This window comes from Lepidochelys kempii, chromosome 13 (genome assembly GCF_965140285.1).
Source record: "Lepidochelys kempii isolate rLepKem1 chromosome 13, rLepKem1.hap1, whole genome shotgun sequence".
In the NCBI taxonomy this organism is placed as follows: domain Eukaryota; kingdom Metazoa; phylum Chordata; order Testudines; family Cheloniidae; genus Lepidochelys; species Lepidochelys kempii.
The window spans coordinates 17,958,916-17,972,761 of NC_136392.1; the positions used below are offsets into that span (position 1 = coordinate 17,958,916).

A 13,846-nucleotide genomic window follows, 5' to 3' on the forward strand; every position below is an offset into this window, starting at 1 on the left:
AAATGATCTCATTCTTCACAGCTTCTGCAAAAGAGAGGCTGCCTCATTGCCTTTCATTAATCTAGCCTCCCAAAGTCTATTCAGGTTTCAAGGTAACAGCCGTGTTAGTCTGTATTCGCAAAAAGAAAAGGAGTACTTGTGGCACCTTAGAGACTAACCAATTTATTTTGAGCATAAGCTTTTGTGAGCTACAGCTCACTTCCTATTCCTATTCAGGCTTGAGAATTCAAAATCATTGATTAAAAATACCCTCAGGAACAGAGTCACGAATGAGAGTCTGTCCCAGAGGGATCTCTGAACTCCCAAGGATTTGGGCTGGCAAGTCAATAACAAGAGGCATCTGTCATCCAGGTGTAGCCAGACGCCATGATAAGGGTATTTTTGAGTGGATTTGGCCACTAAAAACCCCAGCAAACACTGAAGTGAAAATAAGTCTCTCTTATACTGTAAATCTTTCATTGTTAAGTTATTCAGAATGTTCAGTTCACTGTGGAGGTCATGGATCAAAAGGATCTTGATTTTTGTTGTGTTTTATTTTTTGTGTTTAGTGATTGGCGAAATATAACACCAAAGACTTTAGCGGCTCAAAGGCTTCCTTGTCAAGGCTTACAGCAGAGCTGGGTTTATGCTGCAAACGTTTTCCCCACTAGTGTATGTTTGACATTTTCAATTTATTCACTTCAACCATGTTCACACTCTCTGTTGAGTTGGATTTCCAATCATGCAATCAAGTTTTACTGATGTGTATCCTTAGGGGGATTGAATTTAAGATCACACACTTAAGTCAGGTTTCAGAGTAACAGCCGTGTTAGTCTATATTCGCAAAAAGAAAAGGAGTACTTGTGGCACCTTAGAGACTAACCAATTTATTTGAGCATAAGCTTTCGTGAGCTACATTTCACTTCATCGGATGCATACTGTAGAAAATACAGAAGACGTTTTTATACACACAGACCATGAAAAAATGGGTGTTTATCACTACAAAAGGTTTTCTCTCCGCCCACCCCACTCTCCTGCTGGTAATAGCTTATTTAAAGTGATCACTCTCCTTACAATGTGTATGATAATCAAGGTGGGCCATTTCTAGCACAAATCCAGGGTTTAACAAGAACGTCTGAGGAACAGTGGGGGGGGGAGGGAGGAAGGAATAAACAAGGGAGTGAGCTGTAGCTCACGAAAGCTCATGCTCAAATAAATTGGTTAGTCTCTAAGGTGCCACAAGTACTCCTTTTCTTTTTGCGAATACAGACTAACACGGCTGTTCCTCTGAAACCTGTCAAAAGGGAAAATAGGTTACTTTTTATAATGAATCAACCATTCCCAGTCTCTATTCAAGCCTAAGTTAATTGTATCCAATTTGCAAATTAATTCCAATTCAGCAGTCTCTCATTGGAGTCTGTTTTTGAAGTTTTTTTGTTGAAGGATAGTCACTTTGAGATCAGAAATCGAGTGACCAGAGAGGTTGAAGTGTTCTCCGACTGGTTTATGAATGTTATAATTCTTGACATCTGATTTGTCTCCATTTATTCTTTGACATAGAGACTGTCCAGTTTGCCCAGTGTACATGGCAGAGGGGCATTGCTGGCACATGATGGCATATATCACATTGGTAGATGTGCAGGTGAACGAGCCTCTGATAGTGTGGCTGATGTGATTAGGCCCTGTGATGGTGTCCCCTGAATAGATATGTGGGCACAGTTGGCAACGGGCTTTGTTGCAAGGATAGGTTCCTGGGTTAGTGGTTCTGTTGTGTGGTATGTGGTTGCTGGTGATTATTCGCTTCAGGTTGGGGGGCTGTCTGTAGGCAAGGACTGGCCTGTCTCCCAAGATTTGTGAGAGTGATGGGTCGTCCTTCAGGATAGGTTGTAGATCCTTGATAATGCGTTGGAGGGGTTTTAGTTGGGGGCTGAAGGTGACGGCTAGTAGCGTTCTGTTATTTTCTTTGTTAGACCTGTCCTGCATGCAAGGAGCACAATGAATACATCTAAGGCACACCTAAAAATACAGTTTTTGGGCCAAATTCTGAAAACTGGAACAAAGTCTCAGTGAAAGTGATTTGCCCGAAGAAAACTGAGCTGAAGCGAAAACACAGCAGATGTGAGGGGAGAAATCTTCAGCCTTCTGCGTGCTTCCAAGCCTTCTGAATGCATAGCCACCATCAGCCAGCGACTGGAAAGCATGTGAGGGGAGTAGCAGATATAACATTGCTTCCCTCCCAACACTGGTTTGGCCCATGTGCATTTGTGTACTGAAGATGGCTGAAATAGAGGTTAACCTGGGATAAAGGAAGCCACAAGCTATCCATTTGGTGTTACTGTTTATTCAGACAGACCATACTGCACTCTAATGTGCTGGCAACTGTCAATGGTTTAACATGTGTTTTTCCATGTTGGAGGAAAGTCCCTTACCAGATGATTGGGCAGTTTCATAGGGCAGTAGGGATATAGTTCCGTGTTCACTGAATCATCTCACTCGTTGTTGTCACCATTTTTTAATGTTGGCTTGTGGCCAAGTTCTGCTGGTCCATCGTGGCACACAGACCCCTTTGATTTCAGTGGGGAGCTGTCCATGGAAATCTGAGGGCAGAAACTGATCATTAATGACTTAAATTCTCCTTAGCTTAAAGCTTATACTTTCTGCCTCTGTCATAACCCAAATAGCCATCTTCCCTTCTGCCAAGAGCCATCCATTAAATAGCGTGGCTTTGTCTGGAAAGATCAGCCCTTAAAGGCACAGTCCCTTATACATATCTATTATACTGATTACATTAAGTAGAGGGTCTACAATTTTTTCAGAGCCTGGACCATCTTTTAATAGACATTGTATCATGGACATCGCTCCACCATTCACAGTCATATGACTTCCCTGTGGCACTACAGCAATTGCATATGTGGGAAAGTGTCACACAAGAAATATTTAATTCAGTATTTTTAGCTGCCTTTTAATAGGTTTTAGCAGCTAGGAATGAAAGAGGAGCCAGCATCATGTGACCAGCCTGCTCAGCATGGACTACTCTGCAGACCATAGTTGGAAACCTGTGTGCTAGAGTGACTAGCAAAACAAAGAACTATATAACCGTTACGATGGACGTTGTGGCGGTAACGAGCTGTTATTGGGAGAGAGTTCAGTCACTAATAAATGGCGATACATGTGCTGGAACTCATATCTCACTTGTTGCAAACAAAGCAGATGTGATAGAAACAAATATAATGGGCTATTTTTAGGGTATTTCTTCTCCCTGTGTCCTGGCCAAATTCTATTTGAGGATGTTCTGCCTGTCTAAACTTCCCCTGCAATTTCAATTGAATATTCTTCTTTACATCCTGGACTGTATAATTGTGTGATGCTGCTGTTCAATATTAAGCAGCTGCCGTTTTATACTCCCAAAGTGGCTGCATTTCAGGGGTGACAGAAATGATTGCTGTGTATGGAAAGTCTCTTAATTGCTTTGGGATCCTTTGGGATGAAAGGCTGTACTGTACTGAAATGCAAGGTATTACTGCTTTATTATGTGGAAAACACATCACCGCTTTCTCAAAGTGTTGCACAGCAGCAGATGAAATGAACACTGACTATAGTTTGCATAAACGTTTATAAAAGGGCTTTGGGATTCTTTGGCTTGAAAAGTGGCACAGAAATGTAGGACTGTTAGTTTCATCACCATCACTTTCATTGAAAACAACCCACATTAAAAACTTTACAAACAATTCCGTTCGCCCTCAGTTTTAGAACTGAGAAGGGCGGGAAGGTCATTAGGAAATGACTGGGCATGAAAGAGATTTCCATGTGCAGTCATGGTATTTGCACACAAACTAGACATTCAATGGTGTGTAGCCCTTGGCGTCTCAGGTTTTACAAATCCAGACCTCTGTGTACATCTACACAGCGAGCAGCAGCCCACAGCAGTGAGTCTCAGAGCCTAGGCGGATGGGCTTGGGCTACAGTGCAAAAAAATAGCAGTGTAGACATTATAGCTTGGGCTGTGAAACCTACACTTCTCCCTAGGCTTCAGAGCCCAAACTTCAGCCTAGGCTGCAATGTCTACACAATTATTTTTAGCACCGTGGTGCAAGCTCCATGAGCCCGAGTCTGATGATCTGGGCTTGACACTTGCGGCCACAGGCTGCTGCTCACTGTGTAGATGTGCCCTGAACGTTTAAGATACTGTATCATTTTGTTTCGCCATCCACAGCTGTCTGAAAGCTGAATATGGTCTTGTCATGCCACATGTGAATGTTCAGAAGCACCCAAGGTTTTGTTCAGAGTAGTGGTCATGGGTCATAGAGAGTGGCAACTTTACCGTGTTATCCGGGAATACAAGGATGGTGAGTTAGTGTTGTTTCCAGTAGAGCTATCTGAAATACCACTATTCCCCAACAACCTGTCTCAGCGCTGTTGGTTGATTTTTTTCCCCAAAAGGTTAACACTGCATTTGCCTTTAGCCGCGTGACTCCCATTAAAATAAATGGGAATTTTAAGGCTAACTCCCCAGTTGGTGCTTTGAAAATGTAGCCCTGAGCATGTTTCTCCAGCAGGAGAGGAACTGCACAGCCTCCTTGCATGGAAAATGACAAGTTGAATGGGAGAGCTGCCCAAGTAGTTTTCAATTGAATCCCAAACTTGAGGCGATAAAGTACGCATTGTGTTGGGCTGAAACTCATGCCACTTGTAACAGTGCAAGGCCAAAACCTAACTAGCATTGTGCTCATTTTCTAATGAACTCTTTGTACAGAGTATGCTTGAGTAGCATTGTTCTCAAAGCATTTTGTTAGACAGAACCACTGCACATTTTCCACTGAATCTTCCCCCCTTGGTGTTTCCCTTTTTATCTGAACATCTCCTGAACAGGTGGTTGTTGGGTTTTTTTTCTCTTGTAGGTTTCCTAGAGTAGTGAGTTATTTTGCACCTGAAGATTTTGGCTCCTTCAGGGAAGGAAGGTTCTATTTTCATAATCTTCTGCAGTGATGAACCACTAACAGGAGGAAATTGATACATTAATGGCATTGACTGTAATGGAAAGACTAGTGCTTTTCAGCAGTGTAGAAGTCGGAATGATCAAGGGAGTAATCTTCTATAATTTTCTTGTCATAGTGGCACGTGTTAGATTATAGGCAGCTTTTCTTTTCATCTGATTTATTAGATTTATTTCTCTCATTAGATGTGTATTAAATGTGTTAAGCTCACGAAATGAGGCTTCTCTGATGGAACTCAGTACAATTAGAGACTGAAATCACAAGTTATTAAGTTCAATACACTACAGGGGTAACTGGATACAATTTTAGAATCTGTGTTATGCAGGAGATTACATTAGATGATCTAATGGTCCCTACTGACTTTCAGATCCATGAATCTATGACAACAATGACTTAAGAAGTGAAAAGCCCAGCTCTGTCTCCTTTCAGCTCACCAGTTCCTCCAAAACACGCTTCCATATCTGTAAAACGTTACCCTGTGCTCTTTTTATTTTTAAGATCTTACCTGGAGAGGACGACTACGGGTTTGACATTGAAGAAAAGAACAAAGCAATCGTGGTCAAGTCTGTTGAGCGAGGATCTCATGCAGAGGTGAGACCTTCTAACAATTATAAACATTTCCCTTTTGGCAGTGGGAAGAAGCTTCTTCTTTGAAAAGGCACAGCAATATCCTTTATAAGCCTGTTTCATGTTAGTGGCAGCTAATAGGAAATTGGGGATTGTCTGCAGTTCCTCTGGTCATAAACTGCCTCTGTACATTGATACGTTTTTGGCTGCTTTGCATAAAACATTCTTGCTGAACATTTTTATTAAGTGAGAAGACAACAGACAGCTCTTTTTTGTGATGATCGCAAAGCTTGGACAGTGTCAGGAGATGCAAAGCTGAGAGCAGGGAGACAGTAGTTGGATTTACAGAGTGGGCATATTTGAATTCTGTTTTTTTTCAAACATATATAAACTGATTTCTTCCTTGATCCCTGGTGTTTTCTAAAAGCACTAATCAGCTTTATTGGATTCTCACATATATTAAATGAATCTATATGAAGTAGTTATATTACCACAGTATCGGAGGACCTCACAACCTTTTGATGTATTTATCCTTACAAACCTCCCCCTCCCCCTCGCTCTCCCTCTCCTCCCCTCCCTCCCCCCACCCCCTGGTAGGGAAGTGCTGTTGTCCCCATTCTGCAGAACGAAGGCATGGAGAGACTTGCCCAGCGTCACACAGGAATCTCCCAAATCCAAGCCTAACCTCTATCCGTGGGCTATCTTTCCTGGCGATCCTGCAGATTGCTTGGATGTGTACTGTTCTGGGCTACCTGTGCTTCCTTAATGATCTAAGGAGAGGAAGCAACCAGATTGATTTCGACATGTTGAGAGAATCCCAAATAGGAACTTTAAGAGGCAGTTTAATATTCGAATTAAATGATCTTATTCTTCCTGGTTTTGTAGCCCCCAGCAAAGCTGGGCCCACGCCTAAAATCAAACGCAAATTGGCCAAATATTTTATTAATGCAAACCTCTAGGGTAAACCATTGCCTGACAGATAATCCCTCGGCCATTTCTTTGGCCAGCTGCTTGTAGAACATTCTGCATTGAAAATCTGTTTGTGTTTTGAGACAACAGGAGCACACAGTTTTCTAAGGAATCTTTTTCTTCACTGTCCAAGACAAACAAGCGGTGACCATCTGCCCATCTTTTCAACTTGGCTTTAAAATCTTGAAGGAACCAAATCAAGATCTCACTGAACTGGAAAGCTGTCAACTCCATTTACCAAGATTTGAAGCCTAGCAGTAATGCATTTCATTTAATTGCTTTTAGAAAATACATAGTGATATAGCATATGGTCCTGTGCCAGCTCAGCAGCTTTAGGCCATTTGGAAATCCTCTGCCTGTTTTAACACTCCAGGGACAAAACCAGGGCAACGAGTTTCACTTCATTGTGCCCAACCACACTTCATTGGATGTTATTACCGATCTTTAGGCCAGGTTAGGATTTCAGATATACTAGTGTGAATCTGGAATAACTCCATCAACTTCAGTGGGGAATTACTCCAGATTAAAGGGGACAGGTGACAAAAGCCCACAGCTAAGTGTAAAAAAAGGTGACCTTAACATAGGGCTAGATATTGGGGAGGGGGAGGGAATGGAAAATTACAGTAGGGTCATAGGAGCAATAAGATGGATAATAATGGGTGGATCTACTCAGCATCTAAGATGTCTGTTTACAAATGCAAGGCATATGGGGAATAAACATGAAGAACTGGAAGTATTAGTACATAAACTAAACTATTACTTAATTGGCATCTCAGAAATGCGGTGGGATAAATTCATGACTGGAATATTGCTATAGAGGGGTATAACTTGTTCAGGAAGGCAGGCAGGGAAAAAAGGGAGGTGGTGTTGCATTGTGCATCAAGAATATATACACTTGTTCTGAGTTCCAGAAGGAGGTGAGAGGCAGACCAGTTGACAGTCAGTTGGTGAAGATAAAAAGGGAAAATGAACAGGGGTGATGTCACGGTAGGGGGCTACTGTAGCTCACCAAATCAGAAGGAGGAGTTGGATGAGGCATTTCTAGAACAAACAACAGAAATATCCAAAACACAAGACCTGGTAACTGGGACTTCAACTACCCAGTCATGTGCTGGAAAAATGATACAGCAAAACACAAAATGTCCAGTGAGTTCTTGAAATGTACTTGGGACATTCCTTGTTTCAGAAGGTGGAGCAAGTAACTGGGAAAGTAACTTGATTCTAACTAACAGGGAGGAACTGGTTGTGAATCTGAAGGTTGAAGGCAATTTGGGTGAAAGTGATCATGAAATGATAGATTTCATGATTCTCAAGAAAAGGAAGGCATGAGAGCAGCAGAATAAGGCCAGATGGATGTAAAAAAAGCAGACTTTCACAAACTCACACAACTGGTAGGTAAGATCCCACCTAAAGAAAATCTAAGGGAAAAAGGAGTTCAGGAGAGCTGGGAGTTCAGGAGAGCTGGAAGTTTCTCAAAGAGACAATATTAAAGGCATAAAGAAAAGGAGTACTTGTGGCTTCTTAGAGACTAACAAATTTATTTGAGCATAAGCTTTCGTGAGCTACAGCTCACTTCATTGGATGCATGTAGCTCACAAAAGCTTATGCTCAAATAAATTTGTAAGTCTAAGGTGCCACAGGTACTCCTTTTCTTTTTGCGAATACATACTAACCCAGCTGCTACTCTAAAACCTATTAAAGGCATAACTCTCCCAATGTAAGGAAAGATAGGAAGAATAGTAAGAGGCCAATATGGATCCATCAGGAGCTCTCTGGTGATTTGAAAATCAAAAAGGAATCCTACAAAAGGTAAAAACATGGACAAATTACTAATAATGAATACTCAAGAATAGTACAATCATGGAGGGACAAAATCAGAAAGGCTAAGGCACAAAATGAGTTACATCTAAGCTAGTGATATAAAAGGCAATCAGAAGAGGTTCAATAAATATATTAGTATCAAGAGAAAGATGAAGGAAAGTGTAGGTCCTCCACTTAGCGGGGAGGGAGAGCTACTGATGACATCAAGAAGGCTGACTTATTTAATGCCTATTTTGCTTCAGTGTTCACTAAAAAGGTTAATTGTGACCAGATACTTAAAACAATTAATATTAACAACATGGAGGAAGGAACACAAGCTAAAATAGGGAAAGAACAGGTTAAAGAACATTTAGATAAGTCTGATGTATTCAAGTCATCAGGGCCTGATCAGATTCACCCTAGGATGCTTAAGGAACTAGCTGAAGCAATCTTGGAACCATTAGAGATTATATTTGAGAACTCATGGAGAGGGGGTGAGATCCCAGAGGACTGGGGAAGGGCAAACACAGTATTTATCTTTAAAAGGGGGAATAAAGAGGACCTGGGGAATTATAAACCGGTCAGCCGAACTTCCATAGATGGAAAGATACTGGAAGAGATTATTAAACAATCAGTTTGTAAGCACCTAAAGGATAATAGGGTAATAGCCAACCTGGATTTGTCAAGAACAAATCATGCCAAACCAACCTCATTTCCTTCTTTGACAGAGTTACTGGCCTAGTGGACGTGGGGAAGCTGAAGATGTGATATATCTTGATTTTAGTAATGCACGATCCCATCTGACATTGTCATGAGCAAACTAGAGAAATGGGGTCTAGACTGAATTACTATACAGTGGGTGCAAAACTGCTAGAAAGACCATACTTAAAGAGTTGCTGTCAATGGTTCTGTCATACTGGGAGGACGGATCTAACTGGGGTCCCACAAGAATCTGCTCTGGGTCAATGTTTTCATTGATGACTTGGATAATGGAGTGGAGAGTATGCTTATAGAATGTGTGGATGACACTGAGCTGGGAGGGGTTGCAAGCACTTGGAGGAGAGGATTAGACGTCAAAATGACAAATTGGAGAATCTATCTAAAATAAACAAGATGAAATTCAATAAAAGATGAGTGCAAAATACTAAACTTAGGAAGAAAATATTAAATGCACAGCTGCAAAATCGGGAATACTAGCTAGATGGTAGTACTGATTAAAAGGAACTTGGGAGTATAATGGATCACAAATTGAATATGAGTCAATAATGTGATGCAATTGTCAAAAGGCTAATATCATTCTGGGTTGTATTAACAGGAGTGTCATATGTAAGACATGGGAGGTAATTGTCCTGCTCTACTTGGCTCTGGTGAGGCCTCCACCAGAGTACTGTGTCCAGTTCTAGGTGCCACACTGTAGGAAAGATGTGGACAAATTGGAGAGACTCCAGAGGAGAGCAACAAAAATGATAAAAGGTTAAAAAAACTGGGCATGTTTCATCTTGAGGAAAGAAGGTTGAGGGGAAACCTGATAAACAGTCTTCAAATATGTTACGGGCTGTTATCCAAAGGACAGCGATCAATTGTTTTCCATGTCCACTGAAGGTAGGACAAGAAGTAATGGGCTTAATTTACGGGAAGGGAAATTTGTTAGATATTAGGAAAACCTTTCTAACTATAAGAATAGTTAACCTGGAATAGGCTTCCACGAGAGGTTGTGGAATCTCCATCACTGGAATTTTCTAAGAACAGGTGAGACTAACATCTGTCAGGGATAGTCTAGGTATACTTGGTCCTGCCTCAGCACTAGGGGCTGGACTAAATGTCCTCTTAAGTCCCTTCCAGCCCTACAGTTCCATCATTCTGTGATTAAAACCTGTGAAACTGATTCCAGCATGTGGCAGTTTGTCTTCTGTATGTATCTCCTGTGTGCCTCATTAAACCCATTCCATGTTTAGTATATTTCCAGCAACACTTGTTTCCACGTGTTTTGATCCTGGAGTTTGTTTGTAAACCGTACATTCAGACACATAGGAAGGAAACAACAGGGAAAAAATTACCCCATTGAGAGTTGTGCTTGCTGTCCGACTTCAAACAGCCAACTGACAAGCAGATGTATGATATTTGAACAAACCATGTCCAACGTACAACCATCTGATGGATAGCAACCAGTGAGCTGCTCGCTCTTCAGAAAAACCAGAGGCCCATATCCAGACAACCGTATGGAGTTATCATAAGGAACATCCATGATTCAGGAAATGCAAGAGCCATTACAATGTAGAATTTTACTCTTAAAGAAACACGACTCCAAATTTTAATTTGCTTAAATTGTTATAATCCATGGAAGAAAATATCTTTTCCTAGTTTGTTCAATTTGGCATGAAACTTTGCACCTAATTTGTACATGGATTTACCATGATTGTCTAAATTGGTCTGTTGTGTGTATAAACAGACAATTAGAAATTTAAAGTAGTCATTTGCACATGGAATTAGTGCGGTTATGCATGAATTTGAAGTAACTGTGCAAACATTAAATGCAAAGGCACAATTCTGAAAATCTGAATTTATTTTTCTAACTCCTCCATCCCCTGTTGCAAACTTGTCAGTATAAATAGCTACTAATGACACAAACTTTTCCATTTAACTATAAATCAAAATATTAACAAAATCTGTCCTCCTCACTTTAGTCACAGAACTCTCATAGTTGATAATGATGATACACCAGTCGCAAAGGAGGTCAAAAGAGTCATGTTCATTTCAGCTGTGTTAGAAACTGGGGGCAGGTGGAGGATTAGGCTGAATTAAAATTTGCCACATGGAAAGATAAAAGAGGAGAGGGGAATGAAATGCCATTTACAGGTTTCTAAAGAGATGTTATGAACAGAAAGTGCAAGTAATATAGAGAGCATTTGATGGTTTCTCCCTTTAATAATTTGGTTGAAAAAAATATATAGTTTAGTAGGCAATAGGCTGCACCAGCTCCTGTTGTCTCTGTGATAAAATGAACAAAACCAAGCACTTATACTTCCTAAATTCTAATGAAAAAAATCAATGAACCCTAGACTATAAACTGAGCTCTAATTTCCAAAATCGCAGTGCTAATTTAAGATGAGCCAAACCATTCATAGGCTAAGGCAAATCAGGGCTTCCAACTTCTCTCATGCCAGAGGTTAATTTTCACACCTGGAAGTGGATTTGTGAAGTAAGTAATGTGTATACCTCCTTTATTGTAAGTCAGTGAAACTATCTGTAGATTTCAAATGGAACATCGAAGCGCTCGCGGTCAGGGCAGCATAGCCAAGGTCTTATAGAGCCCAATTCTGGAATTAAAATTTGCCAGATGGAAAGATACAAGAGGAGAGGGGAATGAAATGCCATTTACAGGTTTCTAAAGGGATGTTATGAACAGAAAGCGCAAGTAATATAAAGAGCAATACACTTAAGCTGAGAACAGCAACCCAGTACAATCCCTAAGAGATTTTGCCTAAGAGAGTAAAACCATCTTCAGGTGTTGGGAAATTTTTAACTGGCTGAGTTCAAAAGCATTGAACCGCATCAGCTTCAATTACATTTTCAGTCAGAGAAGATATAGAACAAGACAGATGTTAAAATCAGTGGGAGTTACTCATAACCTGGGGGCTGAGTGGTAAATTGTACCCGTAGCATGTTGTTTTCTTTAACTTCATTAGGGGGATTCTGGTTTTTGTGATTCTCAGTCTAGGTCTGGGGTAGGCAACCTATGGCACGCATGCTGAAGGCGGCATGCGAGTTGATTTTCAGTGGCACTCACACTGCCTGGGTCCTGGCCACCGGTCCGGGGAGGTCTCTGCATTTTAATTTAATTTTAAATGAAGTTTCTTAAACATTTTAAAAACCTTATTTACTTCACATACAACAATAGTTTAGTTATATATTATAGACTTCTAGAAAGAGACCTTCTAAAAACGTTAAAATGTATTTCTGGCACACAAAACCTTAAATTAGAGTGAATAAATGAAGACTCAGCACCCCACTTCTGAAAGGTTGCCAACCCCTGGTATCTCACTTATTTAAAACGAGCTGATATGTGGATGGATTAGTAAGTGAATTGTTAAGGGTTATTATCTAATAGTTAGAGAATGAGGTTCTGCATTCTTTTCCTTGTTCTGCCTCTGACTTACTATGTGACCTTGGCCAAGTCACTAAGGACAAAAGTTTCAAACTTGGGGGACTAAAGTTTGGCACTGAATAAAAATGGCCTGATTTTCAGAGATGTTGAGCAATCAGATCTCCTTTTGAAGTCCATGGCAGGCTCTCTGCACGACTTAAAATCAGGCTACATTTATTTAGGTAGGTAACTATAGATTATATGCTTAAATTCAGTCATTCAAGTTTGAAAATGTTGGTCTCTGTGCCTCAGTTTCCCCACCTGTCAACTATGGATAGCAATATTTCCCTATCTCACAGGGGTTAGTGAGGCTCAATCTGCAATCCTCCAACAAAAAGTGCAGTAGAAATGCAAAGTCTTCGGAAGTAAGTGTTTTCTTGGTATCCCCTATCACTTCATGTTACTGTTGTTGGATAGAGATTCTTTTATTAGTTGTGGACAGTCGTAGGGTCTCTAAATGTAACTGACAAATGATTTGGTGACCTGGGGAAAGAAAAAAAAAACTTTGTGTATATCTTCTGAACATTAATAATTCTAGTAGCTTGCAAACCAAGGAGTAGTCGAAGTTATCAATCCACACCTGTGAACTGCAATGTTTAGTGTAGACAGCACCACCAGCAAGAGGTGGCACTATATCTGTATCTTACTGTTAAGTTGTTGTCTTGTATGTTGTTGATCTCACCTGTGGTGTTGGCAGGACATTCAGTTCTGTCTGTGTGTATTGGTGTTGATACTTGCAGTGTCCCCATAAATCTCTGTGATTATCAGTGAGTATTACAAGAGCCAACCCTCCCTGCATCCTGAACTGTTAAAGACCTTTAAAATGACCTAAAGCTTTGTGTGGTATTTATGTTTCATTTGCAGATGGCCAGCCTCCAGGTTGGAAGAAAGATCTACTCCATTAATGAAGACCTGGTATTCCTGCGTCCATTTCAAGAAGTGGAGGCCATCTTAAGCCAATCTTTCTGCTCTCGGAGGCCACTTAGACTTCTGGTGGCCACCAAGTCTAAAGAGTAAGTGCCCAGAGGAACAGACATAGAGGGTTATCCAGAGACATTAACTTTTTTTACTACCTGTGGTAAGGTAACTACATAAACATGTTACCCATCAGAAGTTGCAGTTCAATACGCTGTTAAAAGAGGTAGAAGTTGTGAATCATGCTTGTTAGTGATCCTTACATCTCTTAAAGCAGCTGTGAATTATCCTTTGTGCATCAGAGTTAACTTTTGGCCCTCATGTGCACAAATGAAATTGAGTTACAAGGAGTATAACTTTGTCAGCAGCAGAAAGCTGCTCAGCAGTAGGTCTTTGCTTAAGAGAAAGCACCTCAGTCTACGGTATCACTCTGCTTGTTGTTGGACTGGTCTTTCCATCTGAGTTCATACAATTTTGT

General features: G+C 40.7%; 1 protein-coding gene across 2 annotated transcripts in view; it reads left to right on the forward strand.

Moving 5' to 3' along the window:
- PREX1 (phosphatidylinositol-3,4,5-trisphosphate dependent Rac exchange factor 1) overlaps window positions 1–13,846 on the forward strand; it is a 224,603-nt gene that overhangs the window by 170,632 nt on the left and 40,125 nt on the right. For both annotated transcript variants that reach the window (XM_073309488.2, XM_073309490.2), the window contains exons 17-18: window positions 5,472–5,564; window positions 13,318–13,466. In XM_073309488.2, coding sequence (XP_073165589.1) covers window positions 5,472–5,564; window positions 13,318–13,466 — 242 coding nt within the window. The remainder of the gene's footprint in view (window positions 1–5,471; window positions 5,565–13,317; window positions 13,467–13,846) is intronic.